At 65.5% G+C, this 22,027-nt stretch overlaps 3 protein-coding genes across 10 annotated transcripts in view; 1 reads left to right on the top strand and 2 right to left on the bottom strand.

Moving 5' to 3' along the window:
- JAG2 (jagged canonical Notch ligand 2) overlaps nucleotides 1-18,008 on the bottom strand; it is a 109,192-nt gene extending 91,184 nt beyond the window's left edge. Inside the window, exon 1 of the mRNA XM_059374170.1 lies at nucleotides 18,005-18,008. The gene's annotated coding sequence lies outside the window, so the exon portion shown is untranslated. The remainder of the gene's footprint in view (nucleotides 1-18,004) is intronic.
- BRF1 (BRF1 RNA polymerase III transcription initiation factor subunit) overlaps nucleotides 1-21,676 on the bottom strand; it is a 41,475-nt gene extending 19,799 nt beyond the window's left edge. For 2 of the 4 annotated variants that reach the window (XM_059374172.1, XM_059374171.1), the window contains exons 1-3: nucleotides 21,459-21,676; nucleotides 14,636-14,716; nucleotides 4,755-4,928 (exon numbers count right to left, since the gene is read on the bottom strand). In XM_059374172.1, coding sequence (XP_059230155.1) covers nucleotides 4,755-4,928; nucleotides 14,636-14,716; nucleotides 21,459-21,642 — 439 coding nt within the window. In that variant the 5' untranslated portion in view covers nucleotides 21,643-21,676. The other 2 variants (XM_059374175.1, XM_059374173.1) reach the window with 2 other exon arrangements.
- PACS2 (phosphofurin acidic cluster sorting protein 2) overlaps nucleotides 1-22,027 on the top strand; it is a 214,643-nt gene that overhangs the window by 119,531 nt on the left and 73,085 nt on the right. The gene's annotated exons all lie outside the window — the stretch shown is intronic.

Below are 22,027 nucleotides of genomic sequence, written 5' to 3' on the forward strand. Positions count from 1 at the left end.
ACACAAAACACAGGACATCGGCTGCTGAGGAAGGCACCCGGTCAAGTGTGCTGAAATGTCCCATCACTCACTTTCTGCTGCGGCTTTGAGACGGTAACAGAGAGAGATCAGAGTAGACCACGTGTTGGGAGGGAGACCCTGGGTCCACGCACAGAGGAAGAAAGAGTCCCCCGATGCCACAGCCCCACGAGGTCCCGGACACCCCACCACCACCTCGCAGGGCCTGGACTGAGGGGCAGGCTTGCTTCTCGCCGTCTCCGAAGGCGTGCCCTCGGGCAGTAGGGTCACCACCAGATGACAGGGTGCCAGCTGTTGGGGGGGAGTTGGGACCACGTGCAGAGATAAGAGCCAGCCGGGGAGTCACAGGCGCCGTCCCGCAGGAGCGAGCGGGAACCCGCAGTGTCGGGACAGATGCGCAAGACGCAGCAAGCCCGGAGGCAGAGCTCCAGGGATGGTCGACGTGTCGGGGCTACCGGGGGGTCGGGTCGGGGGGGGGGGGGGCCCAGGGATGGACAGGGGAGTACAGGGGACCCTTGAGGCAGTGAGGCCTCCGCCTGATGTGACGGGCAGGGGTGGGACAGGACAGACACAGTGTGCCGACGTGGGTGGGGGCTGGGACGCGGGGGAGGCTGCACCGGTCTTGCCTCTAACCTGGAACTGCTCTAAAACAGGAAGTCTGTTCGGACGATTATCATAAAATAAAGGCCAAGTAACAGCTGAAAGTCTCGAGCAGACACGTGGAGGAGAAACACGGAGCTCCCACGCGTGTGAGAACAACTCGCCCTCGGGAGCTACCCTGGAAACGCAGACAAGACGCCCCCCACAGCTCCCAACGCTGCCAGAGGCGGGGGCCGCCCCAACCCAAGCACCTGCTGGCTGGGCCGCCATGGAACAGAGGCCACAGCTTCCTGTCGCACTGACCACGCACCTGCCTCTGACCAGCTTCTCCATACCCAGGGACGTACCCTCGGACATGCAGGCTGCATCCACACACGAGCCTCCCACAGCCAGAAGGCCGGCCTGCAGCTCCCTGCCACACCCAGGACAGACCACGGAGTCGGACGGACCTGTGGACACAACCGGAGCGCAGAAATGGACAGACTCACGGAGAAGGACAGACCCACGGAGACGGACCCAGGGAGATGGACAGACCCACGGAGACGGACAGATCGCAGAGAGGGACGGACCGCAGAGATGGACGGACCCTCGGGGAGATATGGACCGCGGGCTGTGGCTGTCTCCCAGGCGGCATGGCAAGGGCCCTGCGGTGCCGTGGGCTCTACCGGGTCAGCTGTGCGGAATGTGCGCTTCATCTCCATAAAGCCATCACCCAGAAAAGAAACTCCTAAAGCCGGCAGTGTCCACCGTGGCAGCAGGTGCCAGCAGGGTCGAGGGCTCTGTCAACATGCAGGGTCTGCGCCGCGTGGACAAGATGAAGCCGTGCAGAGCTGACACAACAGGCCCGAGGCCCACGTGCTGCCGTCCCCGTGGCCGAAGGAGAGTCGGCAGTTACGACACTCGCACAAGGACAACGCTGAAGGCCCAGCCGTGGAAGAAGAAACGGTGCCGACGGTCCCCAGCCCACGGGTGCCGTGTGGCCTCGACAAGGATGTGACCGGAGCACAGGCCGACTGCACGAGCCCCCACTAGACACCGGCACACACGCCGGCAGCACCAGCAGGGGGGACACAGCGCGGCCAAGGCTGCTTCCGCGTCTGGAGGTCAGCGCGGCTCACCACAGCGGCAGCGAAGGGCTGGAGCCCGCGTGACCGTCCAGACGCCAAGACCCACGCCCGTCCTGACAAGAGCCCTCGGCAACAGGACAGAGGACACGAGCTCTGGCCGATGAAGGGCACCGGCCGGAGCCCGTGGCCTTGCACACCGGGCGTGGACAGCGCCGTTCCCAGCACACACCACGCAGCCGCATGGGCGTGCAGACGGGCAAGCAGACGGCGACGGGACACAGGCGGGGAGGGACGCACCGCAGCGGGCCGCGCGCCATCGCCAAGGCAGCGAGATCCCGACATTCAGACAGCAGGACTGACAACGGACTCGTCGTATCGGACGTGACATCAGTGTGGGAAACTGGACCGCGCTTGTGCGCGTCCGCGAGGGGCCCTCTGCGATCGTGCGGAGTGCACGCTGGGGACCGAGCTAACCCAGCACGGCAGAGGCCCCGCGTCAGCAGTAACACAGCCGCAAGCGGGGGCAGCAGGAGGCAGCCGCGATGGTCACTGGTGGGAAGCCTCGGCGTTGCTAACAGCAAGTCACTTTCCACCCCCACACGTGGGTCCGTAAACCCGACCCAAACATCTCGCACGGTTTCTCAGAGGAATCGACAATCTGGTTCAAAAGCTTCCCGAGAACAGAGGCTGAGGACGGCGCAGACACCCGAGGAAGGGGCACCTGGGAGCGCAGCAAAGCCCACCCCTCGGAAGCCCCGAATTCCCAGGGAACCCGTAAAACTAAAAGCTTCTGGAAGGGACCCCACAAGAGCGTTTCTACGAGCCGGGCAGAAAAACAAGTGCACACATGAGCTGTAAAGGACCAGATGCGAAGGCGGCCCGTGGCCAGAGTTCAGCCCCAGGGAAGTCCCACCATGATGGCCACAGCTGGCGGGGAGACTACTCGCCGCACAGACACCTGGCCCGGACCTCGACCCCAGACACAGCCACACACACCGGTCAGGGCAGGACGGACATGCTGGCCAGCAGCCCCCAGAGGTCAGAAGCCCCCAGGCGGCCAACACATCAGTGCGTAGTCTTTGAATCTGCAACTTCCTGGGACCCAGTGACACCGGCCACCCCTGACGTGTGCCAGCCTGGAGCAGGAGGGCTGCAGGCAGTGGTGTGCCGGGCACATCTGTCCCTCCCACTCGGGCCCCCGGGGTTGGTGACCAGTCGCAGGGGACGGCGGCCTCCCCACACACACAGCTTCCAAGCTCAGGCCTACCGGCAGCTCAGCAGGATCCGTGAATGCCACAGGCTCCGGTGGCAGCGAGGACCCTCCCACGGGTGCACGTGGGCCCGCCCAGCAACAACAGGGCTGTGTGGCTGCCCCCTGATGCTTCTGTCCAGGGACAGTGGGCTAGACAGCAAGACCCTTCTGGCCTGGCCCCTGTCCAGCCTCCCCTTCGGGTGACAGTGACGGTGCTGCCATGGGCACCGTGGCCCAGTGTGTCTGAGGGCACTTCTTAGGAGGCCGAGGGGGAACTCTGCCGTAGTGAGAAAGGGTCCCCCACAGGGGCCATGCCCTCTCCCTCCCACCGCAGCCCACAAGGCACAGCACACCTCCCCCCGTGGCCAGCGAGCTGGGTGGCTTGTCTACACCTACTTCTCCCACGGGAGCATCTGCTCTGAGCCCCCGCCCTCCGGCCAGATTCCAGAGCCTGGCCTGCACACTGCGTCCAGCTCCCCAGCACTCCTGGGAACTTGGGCAGCGCCAGCTCAGTCTCAAGCTTCGTGCACCCGCTCAGGGACATCCACACCACACACGGGATTGGGGGGGGACAGAGCACAGCAGAGGCAAGACAGGTGTGTCCAGGTAGCGGCGGCATCTGGCGGATGCGGTGACCGGAACCCGAAGCCCACGCCTGCTTCCAGCGTTCACCTGCGTCAGGTACTCTGTGCTCAGATCCTAGGTTTCCCAAATCTTACACTTTAATGAAAGATTCTCGTACCGAGAACTGCCCAACCGGAAGGGCAGCCAACACTTCGAGCCATGCACCCTGCTACCAGGACCCTTCCGGTGGCCCCCACGTACCTACAAGAGCCACGGCCAGTGAGGACAGCCTGTGAGGGGGACACAGATGCCGCAAGAGGCACCCAGAGGGTGGCTGTGGCCCCAGAACAGGACATCACCAAGACGCAGCGCTCAGAGGACACAGAGCTCCTCCGGGTGCAAGTGTGGGAGCAGAAGTGAAGCCGTGGCGGGAGACGGACTGCCCCGCCGTGGAAGGGAAGTGGGAGTGCGGAGGGAGTACACACGGGAAGGCAGCTGGCGGCCGCGCTGTGAGCCAGAGTGACGCTCAAGGAGGAAACACGAGCAGCTTAAGAGGCCACGTCGGGGACTCTGGGTGCACAGCTTGGAGAGCAAGGGCCTCCGGGGAACAGCACAGTCACCACAGATGCAGGCCCAAGGGTCAGGGCGCCCAGCTGCTGGACAGAGGAGTGGGCACCGCTGTCCACATCCTGGAAACCAGTGCAGCCTGGGGTCCACCGGCCCGGCCCCGAGAGCACACGCGGAAACCACCCGCAGGAAACCGCTGGAGGCTGTGCTATGCAGAACAAGAACACGGGGCCCGGAGCAGGGCCTGTGTCAGAGAGGTGAATGGAACCCAGGGGACGGCAGGTGCAGAGGGGGAGGGGCCCGGGCGAAGGGCGAGAAAGCCCCAGAGGTTCTCCCGGGGGGGCACACGGGACAGCCTGCCAGGTCTGTGCAAGAGGGCCGGCAGCCCAACCGCAACGGTGGATCAGACCCCGTCCTCTCCTAGAAGGGCCGGCGGACGGCGGGGGCGGGAGGACAGCAGGACAGCGGCCGGTCTCAGGCAGAGTGCTCCTGCCCTCCCCAATGGCCACGGGGGCCGGGCACCTGGCTGCCCCGTTCCCAGCCAGTGAGGGGCCACGAAATCCAACGTGACAGTCCGTCCCCAGGGCCAGAAGAGAACACAGACAGCAGGTCACGGCGGCAACTGAGCCCAGTCGGGGGGACCCGCGCAGAGCCGTCCCACATGAGGAGCCCGAGGCAAAGGATACGGGGGGTGCCCTCGGTGCGGCACACCAGGTAGAGGCAGGCCGCGATCACGTGTGCCATCCTGCGGCCGCGGGTCAAGTGCTTGCTCACGGCCATCTTGAAGAAGTTGAAGGCTGTGTCCAGGCAGTGCTGGTTGAGCTGCAGTTGGCTCCCCAGGTGGTGGATCTGGCGTCTCCCTAGGACACAATACGAGACGTTACCACTGGCTCCCGGCACCAGAGACGTACGCCGGCTCGCGCCCTTCTGTGGCGTCAGGTCCACTTCTCGTGGGGCCCAAGCCTCATGTGCGGGCACCGGGACCCACGACTTCCACTCCCCTCCTCACCCCGGCGGCTCCAGGGCCGGCAGAGGGCCGTGCGTCAGCCAGCCGGAAGCCACTCTTCGCCACTGAGTATCACCACGTGCTCCGCACAGACAGGGACGGACAACATGGCTGGACGGCCATGGCCCCACGGCTGAGTGCCTGCCTCCTGCTCTGGCACCCGGGAGCCTGGGTCGTGGCCCCAGCCCTCCCAGCAGGGCCCTGTGTGCGTCCTGGCCGGCACCCCCACGCCAACCCCCACCCCAAGAGCTGCGGCTCCAGCCCGCTGGGGCCCCAAGGACGGGCGCAGCACCTGGCAGATTCGAGGTGGGAAGGGGCTGCTGGGCCGTGAGTGGACGCCGAGACTTGATGTGCACACGCCCGGTCCTGGGTAAGCGCATCCCAGAAGCTGGGAGACGGAGGACACAGGAGTCCTGTGTGTGTGGACAGGAGGGGGACACAGGAGTCCTGTGTGTGTGGACAGGAGGGGGGACACAGAAGTCTGTGTGTGGACAGGAGGGTCGCCGCAGGCCATGTGCCCCGCGGCACAGAACCAGGAAGCCAGACACCCACGTCAGAGCACCCCAAGAGCTGCACTGTAAGTACCCGTCTACACCGCACTCCCAGCTACCACACTGGACCCCGGCACACAGGCTCCCCAGATCGATGCTGTCCGGGCAAGGGCCCCCTGAGCTGGGCCCGGGAAAGCAGCAGGCTCGTGCTCTCTGACAAGGACAGCAGGCTGGGGAAGGTGGCGGCTGTGGGCCCTCTCCACTCCCGAGGCCCGGCCTGCCCGCCCCACACGCACGGCGAACAGCACCCACTGGCCACAGGCACCTGGGGAGCCAGCGCCCCAAGGGACCGGCAGCCGGGGGACCGCATGGTCAGCGCCCTTCCTGGCAGAGCACCCCGGCCAGCCTGGAGGCCTCCCGTCAGCTAAGCCGACACGGGCGGGGGTCACCGTCCCTACAGCCACGGCCCTGACTGGACAGAAAGGGGCCCAGCACAAGCTCCCCACTGGCCTGGGAGTTCTTGGAACAAAGCGGGGCTCCCTGGTGGCCTGAGGGCTCAGAATTACTGCAGGAAGTCACCTCATAACATCTTCACTGGGTGCAGCCCACACTCCGCCCACTCTAGGGACACGACTCAGTGTTGTTAGGGGCGCCTGGGGGCTCAGCTGGTTGACCGTCTGCCTTCAGCTCAGGTCATGGTCCCAGGGTCCTGGGATGGAGGCCTGTGTCAGGCTCCCTGCGGGGCAGAGTCTGCCCCCCCCCGACCCCTGCTGCTCGTGCACGTGCCTGCACCCTCTACCTCTCAAACAGAATCTTTAAAAAAGCGGTTTTTGCATATTCAGCGCAATTCAGACTATTTCATCACCCCAAAAGAGACCCCGCTCCCGTCAGCAGTGCCCCCGCCCCGCCAGGCACCCCCTCCAGGTCAGAGTCGGCTGTGTGTGAGGTCAGCAAGCCCAGCAGGCAAACTGGAGAGTCCCGGGCCACGCGCTTCTGGGCGCGCGACCATGTCAACAATAGAAACTCCTGCCGGACCCCTTCCTCCTTGGGCCTCCCCCCCACATGGGAATGGTAAAAGCGAGCACGCCAGCACGCGGCCGCCTTCAACCCTGGCAGTCTGGAAACTAGGCCCCCCTTTCCACTCGCGCCACTGGCTGAACAGCATCCCCCGGGCCCGCGGCAATGGCGAGGGCAGCAAAATGAGCGCAGGGCAGGGCCCGGGCCGGGAAAGTGCCCCAGGAACACGCAGAAGGTGGGTCTCGGGCAGAACCGCTCGAGTTTCAGGCCCTCCGTCCACAGGACAGGCCCCCACAACACCCCAGGCCAGGAGGACCTTGGTGACACCAGCCAGGCCCCACGGTCAGGCCAGTGCCGTGGACATGATGGGGCCCCCAGCAAGGCCACGCGTCACAGTGACTCCCCTGACCGGCTCCGGGGGCACCTGCCACAGAAGCCTCTTCGCAGATGTGAGAGGGGACACCGAGAATCAGCGACCATGGGAAAAGGCAACGAAAGCAGAGAAACTCCGGGCCCCACAAGCCGCCGGTAACAGAAAACGCTTCCAAAGCCCCTGTCGCCCTCCCGAGTGTCAGGAAGATGCCGTTCCACACTCGTGTGTCAGGAGCAGGCGCCTGGGGGGCTCAGGCGTTGAGCGTCTGCCTTCGGCTCAGGTCACGGTCCCGGGGTCCCAGGATCCAGCCGCACATCAGGCGCCTGCTCGGCGGGGACCTGCTTCTCCCGCTGCCCCTGTGATCTTCCTCTCACTCTCTCTCAAATGAGTAAAGAAAAATGTTTTTTTTCTAATTGTTCTAAAAAAATAAAAAATAAGATAAAACTCAAACTTAGGGGCTTCTTGGTGGCTCCGTCAGTGGAGTGTTGACCCCTGACCTCGGCTCAGGTCTCCGTCTCAGCATCGCGAGTCCAGCCCCGCGCCGGGGTGGGGCCTACTTCAAAACAAACCAGAACTCAAAACCAAGCGAAGGGCCGAAGGGCCGGGCAGACACAGATCAAGACCTTGGCACTGGGCTCGGGGGCGGAGGAGGAGCGGCTGCCGGCGGGGTCCCCAGGGAGGCTCGCAGCCGCCTCAGAGGCCTCTCCCTGCAGACCGCCGCAGACTCCTGCAGGAGGGTCATCCGAACGACAAGGACACAGCAGGACCGCGGGAGGCCACGGGGAGGCACCCCGGTCCTGCGGAGCAGAGCTGAGGGCGCGGACACGGGCGCGCACCGTGGGGCAGAAGGGAGGTGCGCGGCGAGGCCGCGGGGCAGCGCCCCACGCGGGAGGAGCGGGACCCTCCCCGCGGCTCTGCCAGTCGTGGCGCAGCCCCCGCCCGCCGGTCTCAGGAACCGGCCTCTAAGGAGCACAGCTCGGGGAAGGGAGGGACACGGCAGCACACGAGGCTGGGGCACACCAGGCTGGGGCACACCAGGCTGGGGCACCAGTGCCAAGGCCCGGGAGCCCGGACAGCCTGGCGTGGGGCAAAGACGAGGGATCGCCCCAATCCACGGCCAGGACGGCTCGGATGTGCCCAGGGAGAGTCGAGGGCGGGAGGAGGCTGGGGACGGCGAGGTGGCTCGCAGCCCCGGGACAAGCAGCCGCCCGGCAGCCGGGCCGTGGGAGACGCCGGCACCAGGGACGCTGGTCGAGGGCGCGCTCCAGGGCCCGGTCCGGCAACTGCGCTGGGGGACCAGAGGTCGTTTAAAACCAAGCGTGAAGAAGGCCACGGAACGAAAAGGAGAAAGCGCCATCTCTGAGCCTGAGGGTCCCGGCTGCGCAGAGCCCACGGCCATCCACGCTGTCCCGCAAACACCACCACGAGAAGGCCTGGAACGGTGGCCAGACCTGCCAAGCCGAGAAGCTGCAGAGGACAGGAATGAGCGAGCGAGGACTCCAGCCGGGCAGGAAGCAAACAGGGCAGAGGCACGAGCGGACGCTCTGCCGAGGTGAGCACAGCTGCCGGCCTGAGCGGTCCCCAGCGAGACCGCTTGAGGGGGACGGGGGGAAGCACAGACCAGCACGGTCGGGAGCAGAGAAGGGTCTTCCTGCGCCAGGAGGCCCCGGAGCCCAGGGCGAGGTCTTACCAGCGACCCCGACAACAGTCTGAGTCTGAAAATGACGTCTTACCAAATCCGACAAGGGGAAGAGAAAAACCGAAGTGGTCCCAGTAAAACCCAATGAAAAGGCGTCGCATCCGAGAAGCTGCTCCCTCCGACTTTAGACTTAAGAAAGAAAACTGAAGGCCCAGACGAAGGCCCAGACGAAGGCCCAGACGGCTTCGTGTCCTCCCCCACATGCAGGAGGACGCTGGGGCCCTTACAGACAGTGGACAGGGCGCCCCGGGGCCCCAGGGGGCTTGTCCCAGAAGCACGAGGGGAGCCTCACATCCACAGAATCAGGGCAGTTCAGCCCAGCAACCAGATAAAAAGAAAACCTGTACCAGTACTTCAACAGGCCACACGGACACGTGACGAAATGCGAACATCGTGCTTGCGGACAACACGCCCGTGGCCACTGTCACGTCAAGGTTAGGAGCCGGCCAAGAACACACACGGTCACCACCCTGCCCCACGGCGCCGGGGACGGCAGCCACACGCACACGGCAGGAACACGCACGGAGCCCGGGACATGAGCGGTGCGTGAGATGGGGAAGGGGCAGGAGTCATGGCGGCCACAGACCACGGGACCGCCCACGGGGCAGCAGCTACGGGCGACCACGTTTCCGAGGAAATGGAGCCATCCTGCACCAGCTGATCCCAACCAAACTCTGGGCAAGTCTCCCCGCGGTCGCGTACTCGCCACACAAGGGAGCCAGAGAAGCCGAGACCGGGCTGAAAGGGGACAGAGCAGAGAGCCTCGGTGAACGCGCCAGGCCCAGCACACGCCCACCCACAGAGTGCCGTTCCAGAGACACGACAGACCCTGGTGTCCCAACACAGGCTGGGGCCGACTGTCCCACGTATGGTCCCTGGGGGACAAATGGACCCGTTCAGCATCCTGCGGAAGGACGGCCTTGCTGATGGGCGGGAACCTGGACTTCCGCACCGAGAAACGGAAACCTCACCGCAACCTCACGCCCCCGGCACGAGACCGACCCGCGGTAGGTCCCAGCCCTAACTGCGCACCGGAAAACAATGCCTCCGGGTGCAAAGCCGCGGGGTCCTCAGATCTTGGAGGAGACACAATTTCTTAAGTCACAAAACCCCCTAACCATAAAAAACCCACGGAAATTCGGGACACTTCTATGCCTTAAGAGACAGGACCGTGAAAAGCCAAGCCATCGGCTGGAGACAGGACCCACGGTGCGCCTTCCAGCGAGGACTCAGACCCAGGATGTGTGAAAACATCAACCAAGCAGGGACAGAATGGCAGCTCAACTTCTCAAAACACGCAAGCAAAGGCACAGCGGGCGGGCGCCTCCCAGGAACGGGCTCTCCCGGCAGCCCAGGTGCACACACAGTGGACGCCAAGGACCGCGTGGCCCTGCACTCACAGGGCTGCGGGTGGCGGGCAGCGGGCGGACAGCTCAGCCGTGCTCATGTGAGACACTCCCCGGCTGCCCCAGACGCCCCTCGCGGGCACACGCCCACCAGCAGCCGCCACCTAAGGACGACACGTGCAGCCGCGGCTAGCGGCCGGAAGGGAAGCCCCGAGCGGGCAGGCTGCGTGGTGCCCCCACACAGCACAGGCCCCAGGGCAGAGCAGTGGCCTGGCCCCCAGGAATACAACCGCCGTGACCGGTGAGGCCCACGTCCGCACGGACGCTCAGTGGGCAGCGTGCTGATGGCCATGCGCCCGGGGCTCCACACTCTCCGTGTACTTAACAAAGCAGACAGACACACGGAAAGGACAGAAGTGTGTCCCAAGAAGAGGACCCGTCAAGCCACGACTCCAAAGACAGACGGAAACCGCAAAGGGCCCAGTTAGGAAAGATGCCGGCCTGGGGTCACCAGCTCCTGCCTTCTGCGGGGGACCTGCCGGGCCCTCCGCACGTGCCCACAGCGAGGACAAGGGGCCCGCAGGGTCTCTCTCGCTGGCCTGCTTGCAAACCACACCCGGAGTCCACTGCCAAAAAACCAGAGACTGGCCTGGGAAGGTGTGGGCAGCAGCGCCATTCGGGACGGAGGCCAGGACATGGCAAAGCCCCGTGAGCGCAAACCTCGGCCAGGGCCTGCGCTGTCAGGCAGCTCACTCCCCAGCTCTCCTGTTTCCTAGAGCGGCCAGCAGCGCCTAACACACCTACGCCGACGGAAGCTCCGCTCCCAGGCTGCACCCAAACCTGGCAGGGGGCACGGCACCCGGCCGGGGCTCCCACGAGCACCTCTCTGCAGCTGGTCAGCGCACCGGTGCCCACGGGGCAGGAGGGGCACCAGCACCCAGCAGCAGGGACGCAGCGGCAGGCATGGAAGGCACAACCCACAGCCGGTGGGAGGAGCCCTGACACATCAGAGACGCGCCAAGTACGCCTTCGACGGTGTGTGCGGGACCCGCGGCGACGGGCCACGTGACAGGAAGGAGATGAAACGCCCTCTACCCGCCAGCACCAGGAGAGAAGGAAATCTCCAGGGACAGGAGGGCAACATCGTGCAGGCTCACTGCCAAGCAAGGACCGCGCCAGCCCCCAGCACTGTGTGGACAGCTCTGGTCGGAAGCAACAGGAAAGGGGCTGGACCTGCTGGCCTCCCTGAACCCCGCAGCCTCGACTCAGGGGGCAAAGATGTGATGCTGACTGTGGCAGGAGGGGACACCCACCCAGGCTGCTGGAGGGGCAGTCAGGCTGTCCTGCAGGCCCCAGGCCGCCGTCCCCCCACAGGAGCCCCGCGGAAGGGTCTGCAGAGGCCCACAGCAAGGGTCTCAGGGCTGCAGGCTGCCCGGGCAGCAGAGAGCTTCCCCATGGAGCTCGGCAGACGCCCCTGGAGCACCCTGCACAGTCGGCTTCACTACTGAGCCAAGGGGTCAGCACTCCTTGCGGGACGGACTGCTTCTGCGGTCTTCCCACCAAGTGTGTGGGCACCGAGGCCGCTCTTACGATGCTGCGGGCTCAGACACACGCGCAAGCCCGGTGGATGCAGCGTGCTGGCTTGTTAGAGCAGACGCTCTGCACCGGGGAATGTCCTGCACACACAGGGGACCTTTAGGTCCACTGAGGAGGAAGCACACAGTGTGGCCGCACCAGTGGGAAGCAAGCGGCCGGAGCTGGGCCGGAACCACGGGGTCGAGGGCAGAGCACTCCTTGTGCACCAGAGGCTCGGGCTGCCTGCCAGGACCAAGTCCAAGTCTGTGCGCACCCGGTCAGACAGAAGCCCGACCATGCTACGGGGGGACCCACGGTCACCGTGGGGGTCTTCATGTGCCCTTAGGGGACAGAACGAGCCAAACCGAACTCCGCAAGCATCGCGAGGAGCCTGGCCTGAGGGCACGCACACGTGTGTGCAGAAAAACCTTCCTCAGGGCGCCTGGGTGGCTCAGTTGGTTAGGCAACTGCCTTCGGCTCAGGTCATGATCCCAGGGTCCTAGGATCAAACCCCATGTTGGGCTCCTTGCTTGGCAGGGAGCCTGTTTCTCCCTCTCCCTCTGCCTGCTGCTCTGCCTGCTTGTGTTCTCTCTCACTGTCAAATAAATAAATGAAATTTAAAAAAAAAAAAAAAAAAAACCTTCCTTTCATGGGCCCTGGGGACCAGACGCGACCATGTGCTGGCCGTAAGGCAAGCATCCGCCATTTCAAAGGATGGAGGGCCTGCACACGGCGTCACTGCTAACGAGAAAGAGCCACGCTAAGAGCAAACCATGGCTGTGAAGGAAGGAGCACGCGTCCAAGGTGCTGACCACACGCCTGGGCTGTGGCCGGAGCGGGTCCCACACGTACCCACAGGGATGGGGGGTCCCTGAGCGCAAAGCTCACCCAGCCGCCTTCCCAGCAGGCGGGCGTCTTGTCCTGCAGAGATGCCGCGCTCCTCACAGACGGAAGGCTCCTGGCACCCTGCTGCCAGCACCTCTGTGGGCGCCATTTTTCCAACCACACTTGCTCACTATGTGTCTCTGGGTCACACTTTGGTAATTCTCCCAACATTTCAAAACTTGACTCATTGTTTGGGTCATTACATTCGTCTGTGAGCCGTGATCTTCAGTGTTCCTGTTGCAGTGGCTTCCGGCCACGGCGAACCACGCCCATGGAAGACCATGAACTTCATCAATGTCGTGTGCGTCCCGACGGCTCCCCACACCGGCCGTTCCCCCACCCTCCCCCTCTCCTCGGGCCTCCCTGGTCCCTGAGACACAACAGTGTTGGAATTCGGCCAGTTAGAGAAGCCTGCGGTGGTCGCTGAGTGGTGTCCGGTGAAGGAAGAGCCGCGTCTCTCGCTTTACGTCAAAGCTGGAAGTGAGCGCGGAGAGGAAGGCATGTGGAAGGCGAGAGAGGCCGACAGCTTGGCCTCTGGCCCCAGACAGGGAGCCTGGCCGTGGATGCAAAGGAAAAGTTCTCGAAGGAAATGCTGCTCAGAAAACAAGAGCTCCCCTGCCAGAACTACTGCTCGGGGCGCCTGGGTGGCTCAGTCGGTTAAGCCTCTGCCTTCGGCTCAGGTCATGATCCCACATCAGGCTCTCTGCTCAGCGGGATCTGCTTCTCCCTCTCCCTCTGCTTCTCCCTCTCCCTCTGCTTCTCCCCCTGCGTATGCTTTTTCTCTCAAATAAATAAATAAAATCTTAAAAATAAAAAGTCCAGCGAATATTAGTGCTCACTGGCAGGGCACCTGGGCACCCAAGAGCCTGGACGGAGGTGGACGATGAGATTAATGTTGGTTCACGCCTGCTGCCGCGACAGCCAGCCTACAGATCAAGGAATCACTTTGATCTTTAAGTCTTATTATCAAGAAACGCCTGTCCTAAGGCTGGAGCTGCCATCAGAGTGATTCCTCTGATGGATCGGGGCAAAGTCGATGGAAACGTCCTGAAAAAGATTCTCCGTTCCAGATGCCGTCAAAAAGATCCGTGACATCTGGGAAGAGTCAGACTATCCACGGGGGTTCGGAGAACGTGGACTCCAGCCCTCGTGGGTGACGGTGAGGGTCCGAGTCTTGAGTGGGGGGTGTCCCTGCCGCTGTGGTGGAATCAGCGAGAGAACCAGAGCCAGAAGCAGGGCCGGAACACGGGACTGAATGGCCACAGTCTCCCGATCAATCTTGAAAGACGGCGGCGAGGCTTCTTGCGGGCGAGCAGAGAAGGTGTGTTCCTGACACGGAGACTGCTCCCGGGGGAGAGGCCGTGCAGGCGGCCGAGATGACATCAGGGGACCTAGACTGTCCCGCACACCAAGTCACAGAGCAGCGGCAGGCTTGGGGAGGACCGACTCCCGTTTTGGAAGAAGTTCTCCCGTGGGTCGGATGCTGTCCTGCAGCGTCGCCTGCTACCGAGAAATCGTTCGTGCAGGGAAGAGCCCGTCGGTGCCACAAACGTCCTTCCTGTCTCGTTTTAAGAAATTGCCGCGGCACCCCCGCCTCCAGCCCCCGCCACCGGTCAGCAGCCGGCGCCGTGGGGGCTGGACCCTCCTCCAGAGAAGACGGGGACGGGCTGGGAGCCCAGGCCGCGGTGCGCGTGGTTAGCAAGGAGGAATTTTTAACGGAGGCACGCACAGTGACTTCCCAGACGTGATGCTACCGCGCGTGTAACAGACCACAGCAGAGTGCGAACTTCCGCACGCACCGGGAACCCTGCAGTCGTGTGACTCTGCGCCACGACGCTTTACTGTGGAGTCTGTGCAGAAGCTGCGGGGTCTCCTTGAAGACCACAGAACACAGGGATGCAGCAGCAGGAGGCACTCTGCTGTGCCCTGACGTTCCTGAAAGTGTCCTCACGCAAACACCCAAGAGGGCCTGGCAGAACGGGTCCCTGCCTGAGCTGACCACAGCTAACATCCTACTTACTGGTGCAAGACCGGACACTTTCCCCAGAAGTCAGGAGCAACACACTCCTGTTCGGCGCACTTCAGAAAGCACGAGCCAGGGTCACTGCAGGCACCCACTCCTGCCCTCCCGCCCCGAAACCTGCCGTCCTCCAGAGCGCCCGCCATGGGGAATACCGTTCTGCAGGGTCTGCGCTCTGGACTCCTTTCCCAGGTTCACGTGGAAGCCGCCGCCCAGCGCTGGGGTTTTGCCAGCACCTAGAGAAACAAATGAGACGGATTAGTCAGACCCTGGCAGGAAAGAACCACACCAGCCGACCCTCACAGCACGGGGCGTTTCTGAAGCAAGGACACCGTGGGATCAGCATTCGTGGCTGCAGAACTGGGGCCTCCCCTGCCACTCTTAGCAACTGGCAAACCTCCCCACCCTCAGGCCTGCCAGGACACGTGTGGCCCTGACCTTGAGCCATGGCAGGGGCCACACCCACCCACACTCTCTGACCGTGTTCCAGAGCGCACGCTGCCCTGTGGCAGCTAGAGAGAGCACAGCTCACCCGCGGACTATAGCTCACCCGCCCCGGGGCCCTCCGCGTGCCCCGCCTCTGCCCACGGCCGCTGGTCACTGCACCCATCCCCCCAGGCATAGGACTGTGGGCCTCTGTGGTCCAGAGCGTACGAGCCAGCCGGCCTGCAGGAGGCACTCCTCACCCACCCGTGTGCAGCCCACCCACAGTACGGCAGCCTAGGGGGCCCCGGTCCCAAGGAGTGGCCACAGGCAGGCCTGCAGGCACTCTGCCTTGGGACCTGCACTGATGCCGAGATGCCCCGGGACAGGCCATGCACTCCACTCTGCACGGCCCTGGGGCTGGGACTTCGCCGTTACACTGCGAACAGCCAGGCGGCCATCTGCTTGGCCCCAGACTGAAACGCCCCACTGTCGGGTGGCTGAGGAAAGGCAGCAGAGCGGGGAAGCGCTGTCCGTCCTACGGGCCAGTGCGTCTGTGAGCAAGTGTCCACGGCAGGCTGAGAGGCTTCTGCACGCAGGGGATGCCTCAGCTGCAGGACGTTGGGCTTGGACGAGGACACACGTGACAATGAAATGGAAACTCAGCTGGGAACCCAGATTGTGTCCGGGAACAGCCCCCAGGGAAAGCACATGACCCATGTCGGTGGCCAGCAGAGACCTCCAGATCACCCACGGGCAGCCAGCAGCACGGGCAGTGCAGAGCAAGCACGGCGTCCAGCATACCTAGGACCGCACCCGAACCCCAAAGCAGCACCCACAGATTCCTTAAAGCTCTCAGGAAAACATGTCCTAACTTCAGTCAGCAATGAGAACAAATAAGACACGAGAACATGGAAAAGAGCAACTGGTGGGCTCTGCTGGGCCACAAGCTGGGCTGGGCTGGCCAGGAGCAGAGCCAGGAGCCTGCTGCCCGGGGCCCGGCACTCCCAGCCCCACGGCAGAGCAGAGGGGCCTTGGGAGGGCAAGACTGCAGCCGGTCAGCGTCCTCACCTGCCTCCTGCGTGGTTACCATGGTTACCAAGGCCTCAGGACCCTCCCAGTGGCCCCGCCCAGTAGAGTGTGGTGCCCAGCACAGGGGTCACTCACCACCGGGGGATGGATTTGCTGCCACCCAGAGCTCTGCTTTCTACTGCTGCCCCAGCAGAGCACCACCGCAGACGTCCTGTCCTCAAGAAGCTGGTCACACAGGACGGGGAGGGACAAGGACCAGCATTGAGTCCTCAAGGGCCTGGAGAGGGTCAGGCTGGCCCTGTTGGGGGCTGGAGAGCTGCAGGGCCCAGAGGACATTCAACCACCTGGACGGGCACCCAGGGGCTTCCCAAACCACCAGCAAACCAGCAGCCAGTCCCCTAGAGCCTGACCCTGGGCTGCAGGGCTGAGGTCAAGGCTGCATCTCCCACCCTCCCGTCGCGGTGATGGTGGCTTCTTCCAACCTGGGGATCTCTACGTTGGCAATCTTTTCGTACGGGAACCAGGAGGAAGGCCCACACGCTCAAAGCACCTGGCCACGGCAGCCACACCTTGGCCTGTTTGTCTCCAGCACCTCCCCAACTTTTAGTTTACGAAAAGAGAAACGCCACGTTGTCGTACTTAAAACGCATGTGTACTTTTAATAAACAACTGGACTCCTGCATTAGAAGGAGGGTAACAGGGCGCCTCGGGGGCTCAGGGGGTTAAAGCCTCTGCCTTCGGCTCAGGTCATGCTCTCCGGGTCCTGGGGTCGAGCCCCGCATTGGGCTCCCTCTGCCTCTGCCTCTCCCCCTGCTGGTGCTCACTCTCTCTGTCTCTCTCTCCCTCTTTCTCAGATAAACACTGCTCTTAGAAAAGGGGAAGCGAAAGGACACTGAGGCGCCGGGAACCCTGCAGAGCCCCGCCTGCAGGCACGAGAACCGGGGCTGTCCCGCCGGCCCCCCGCCCCACTCCCCGCTCAGACACAGAAGGGGGCCAGGCAGACCCCACCGAGGCGCTACCTGATGCTATTCGGGATCCCCGCCCCCCCCCCCCCCCCGTGCTCTCTCTCAAATAAACAAAATCTTGAAGAAGAAGAAGAAGAAGAGGGACCGCACTCCGGGCGGGTATTAGTCGCCGTCTCCTTCCTCCTCGGAGTCTCACAAAACCGCCGAGGCCTCCCCCTTCCGCTCTCCCGAGACTTCTACTTGCTGTCCCCGTGCTGCTCTTGCCTGCCTCTCCCGGAGGACCGGCCACCGTGTCCCACACGGCTCCGTCCCAGGGCGGTCTCCCGACCGGTTCGCACACGGGGCTGGTGCACGCGTACACCCTTGCCCTGTGCTCCCCGAGGTCCCCAGAGTAGCCTCAGGGCATCAGGTGCTCTCAGGACACTCTGGGATCCGGTCCCCTCCAGACTCAGTGACCCCGGCAAGCATGCTGGCCACCCGGAGGCAGAGTCTGGCACCCAGCACATAACCCCCCCCAGGGCTGGGTCACAGGAGACCAAATCTGGAATGCGCACGTGCGTAGTACAAAAAGTGCGTGTTTGGCGGGTCTCACCGGTAAGGCAGGAGGCCGAGGGGCTCTGAAACCGGAAGCTGAAGGACTGCCTGTGCCTGGCCGTCAGACCCCATCAGGCTATTCCCGCCACTTCTCAACACACCAGAAATCTTCCCTGACCGCGCCTGCAACAAAAGCGCACCAGCGGGTTGTCACGGGACAACTCGGCCAAGACCGCCCCCTCGCAGACGGCGGCAGAAGGCCCGATGCCACGCCCCGCGCCACCGCCACCTGCACACCCAGGAGCCGAGGGGACACCGTGAGCACAGGGACCAAGGCCAGCAACACCAGCACCTCAACACCGGGGACAGGAGGCCGGGCTGCGGGGCCTTAGCACCCCAGAACCACCCCTGTTCACCCACACACTCCAACAACACGGCTGAGCACAGCTTTTAAGAACCCGACTCACAGGGAGGGTCTCTGTCGCTGCTGCGTGAGCCCTTCCCCAGACGCCCTGGAGGTGGGCTCAGCAGTTGGGACACGAGCCCCTCGGGGCCTCCCAGAAAACTCCGGGCCAGGCGATGGCAGTGCTGTGTCCCGGGACGCCGCCAGGACACGGACACAGGGTGACAGGGGGAGCTAAGCGGAGACTCCTCTCCACCCGATGCAGCACCCAAAGACCCTGTTCTGAAGGGATTAACCCCCTGATTCTGGAAGCCACTCAGCATGGAGCGCGGTGGCCGAGAAAGGCCGAGAAACGCTGCCAGCGACATCATAGACAGAGCAGCCCTGTCCAGCCTGGGCCTTGAGCGGAGTTCAGCCGACGTCTCCTGAGAGCAGGCACTTGGCCAGGACACCACCCTGCGCTCAGAGGCCTAAGTCACAGGCGGCAGGGCCGGGCACGGCCAGGCAGGCAGGCGTGGGTCCCACCGTTCCCCAGGGCAGAGGGACCTTTCCCAGCGAGCGAGGGCGGCCCCGCTCCTGGGAGCCCTCCCCGTCCAGGGCTGGGGGCTGCAAACCTTCCTCGCGGTATTACGGCTGCGGGGGGTCACCAACACAAGCGTGCGGAAAGTACTTCACCGCTCCCGTCTGTGACAATGCGGCGCTCACCGACGCCGTGACTGGCAAGCGCACGTCTGCAGCCGTGAAAAGCTGTGAGTACGGGGACCACGGCAAGAGCTCCCGGGGGAGAGGGGAAGGACCCCAGGGAGCAGGAACCGCAGGCGGCCTGGAGCTCCCTCCACCTCCAGGCCGCGTCTGCAGGGAGCAGGGCCGACACCTCCAGGGGGAGGTCCACAGCAGGGTCGGCACCACCGGCGGCAGAGGGGACAGCCGGGGGAGGGCTGCTGCCTCCCTCAGGGTGGACACACGGCACCGCACACGCACTCCTACCCCGCTGGGAAGCCACACATAGGGCGAGCCCCTCCCCAGGGGAGCGGCAGGACCCCGCCTCAGGACCCCACTACGGCCCCAGCCAGGCTGACTTTGCCCACCGACTTGCCACTCTGGCCACGCCGAGCGCGTGCCGTCCTCACACAGCCGCCCCTCGTCTCGGCTGGCCGCCTTCCTCACCCCCATGCCCACCGGGTCCCCAGTAGCACTCACGCCACCAGCACTGGACCCCCGCCTCACACTGGGCTGGTCCAAGAGTATCTTCCAGGGACTCGGGGACAAGAGCTTCTGGGCCCCAGAGGCCAGGCCTGGCCCACAATGGGTGCTTGCCGGAAAGAGCCCGGTCGGGAGCCCCCAGAGGCAGGGCTTCTGGCCCCACGGTCCTGGCGCCTCATCTACAGAGTCCCAGCTGCCCCGCTGTGCTGACTGTCCCTACGCAGCTCTCGAGGAGCAGGGAAGAGGGCTCAGGAGAGACAGTGACCGTGGGCCCCTGATGAGGGCCCATGGGAGGGATCTTGGGCCTTGAGCGCTGAGAAGCAAGCTCGGCCTCCAGGTGAGGCTGCCGCGGAGGAGGACCCGAGGGGAGCCCGCTGGCACGCGCTCGTCTGCCCGGGAGCTGGGGGAGCCCACGTCAGCAGGTCATGAGATCACGGCCCCCAGCGGGCACGGGGGCGGGGGGACGGTGGGGCACGGGGCCGCGGGCCCAGGAGCGGCCTCTCCGCCAGCCTGGGGGCTAAGAGCCCACGCAGCATCTGCAGCCCCTCCCTGCGGGTCCCCCGGAGGACAAGCCCTGGGACAGAGCCGGGCTGGGCTGGGGAAGCATCTTCACACCCGTGGAACCGCGCCTTCCCAGGGCACCTGGCTGTGAGACCGGCTTCACGGCACGCCGGCGGGGCGCCCTGCGCACGTCCGCGACTCTCTCGCGTGCCCTCGCCCCTGCAGCCTGTGTCCCCAGCTGCCGGGAGGGCGGCCAGTTGACAGGTGCGGGGTGTGGTCAGCACAGCGCCCTTCCACAGGGCACCCTAAGTGTCGGTTCCTACACCCGTCTGTCCTTCCTGTTGACCTCACTCTTCCCAGGGACTCGAGGGACAGTCTGACAGTGTGACAAAGCCACAACACAGTGCTGCGCAGCCCTCACGCCGGCATCCCAGGAAGTCGTCCCGGAAGAGCACGCAGACACGCGCCCTGTGTCAGAGAGGACCGGCGGAGAGCGGGAGGGAGAAGCCAAGCAGACCCCAAACCGCTGTTTGCTAAGCTCATCTGAGGCGGTAACCTCCCCGCAGGACAGGGAAGAAGAGAGAAGACGGGAAAGGAAGTGTGGGGCCAGGAAAAGGGGCACCACCAGAGACCCCACAGACCTCAAAGGATGAGGGAAGGGCAGCCACAGCTCTGCAGCTTAGAGCAAATGGACCAACCTGGACCCAGCCGTCCCGGGGAGGGTGACCGCGGATAAACTACAGCCCACACTGCCCAAGATCCGGGACTTGGGGCTGCGAACCGTCTGGAAAGAAAACCTCTGGGCCCAGACGTGTCCACGGGAGAATGGCACCACCGCTCAAGGAAGCAGGAACACCAACGCTCCGACCCTCGACCGAAACACGAGGGACCGGAGCGGGTCGCCATGGGTCCCACTGGAGCCATCGCCTCGGTACCCACACAGCACCCAGCAAGCCGCGGGCACAGCGACTCGACGACCAGGCGGGCTTCCCGGGAAGGAAGGGCCGGTGGGCCGGGAAGCCGGCGACTGAGGACAGCGGAGCCGGGCGCGACCCCGCACGCGCGCAGCAGCCGGTCCACCGCCGCTCGCGGTAGCGACTGTCGGCGAACCCGGCGCGGAACCGGCTTCCGCACCTCCGCGGCCGGAAACCTCGGGCTGCGCGCACAGTCCGCGGGCGGCACCGGCGCGCGGCGGGGACTCGGGCCTCACCGACGGCAGCGGGACGCGCAAGCGGAGCCCCCGGACCCGGCCCAAGCGCTCCTGCGCGAACAGCCGGGACGGCCGCGACGGCCACGACCCGCGCCGCACACGCGCCCCCACGACGGCGGGCCGCTCCCAGGGCCTCGGGCCGCAGAAAGGACAGGGCGTGCGCCCAGGGCGCCCCGCGGGCCTGCAGCGGCGCCGGCCCGTCCAGCGCCTTCCGCAGCCCGTGCTCCGCCTGGGGAGGGTGAGGGTCACGGCGCAGCCACGGCAGGACCCGCCGCGGACGCCCGCGCCCTCCAGGGCCAAGTCCGCGGCAGCGGCCGACGGGAAGACGCCGGCCCCAGACGTGGGCAGCCGGACACAGCCCGCGCGGAGCAGCGGGGACGGCGGCTCGCGGGACGGGGCGACCGAACTTTTCTTTGTGCTCGCGGGGCGGGCGCCCTGACCGCCGGAGCCGCCCCGAGCCGCCGTGCGAGCCGAGCTCTGGAGGGACAGGGCGGCCGCGTCCCCAGCGTCCGTCCTGTGAACTCCGCTCTCCGCTGCCCCCGATGCGCGGCGGGGACGGCCTCCGCTCGGGCACTGGGGACCGCCGGGCTACGGGACGGCTGCCACCGGGGACCGCACGCCAGGGCCCGCCGTGCCCCCGTGTCGCCCGCGCCCCCCGCGCCCCCCGGCCCCCCCGCGCCCCCGCGCCCCCGGCCGCGCGGACCCACCGTCCAGCGACACGAACTGGCCCACGGCCGACGAGCCGCCGCCGCTGTTCTCCACGAACTGCACCTCCGACACGATGATGTTGTCCTCGAGCACCGACCCGCAGCCGGTGCACACGGCGTCGCCGCGCGCCGTGTCCAGCTCGATGTCGGTGCCGCCGCAGCCGCGGCACACGCGGCCCGTCATGACGGCGGAGCCCGCGCGGGCCCGTCCGCCCCGGCCCCGGCCCCCGCCCGCCCGCGCGTCCGCCCGCCCGACTCTCGCGAGGCCGCCGCCGCCGCCGAGCCCGCCGATTCGCTGCGGCAGATTCGCCGTGCCGGCTGCGGCCGCGCCGCCCGCAACGGTCGTGCCCGCGCGCCGGGGACGGGCACCGGGGCTGCGGCGCGGCCGCGAGGACTCGAACCCGCCACCTCCGGACGCCGGCGCCGCCGCCGGACCTCAGACCCACGGACCCGCAGGCCTCACGGGCCGCGCGCAGGCGCCAGCGGTAGGCGGAGCCGGGCGGTGGGCGGGGCCTGGGTGGGAAGCGCCGCCGGGGACGGACTGGGAGCGGCGGGCGGAGCCAGGCAGG

This window comes from Mustela nigripes, chromosome 13 (genome assembly GCF_022355385.1).
Source record: "Mustela nigripes isolate SB6536 chromosome 13, MUSNIG.SB6536, whole genome shotgun sequence".
Lineage (NCBI taxonomy): Eukaryota > Metazoa > Chordata > Mammalia > Carnivora > Mustelidae > Mustela > Mustela nigripes.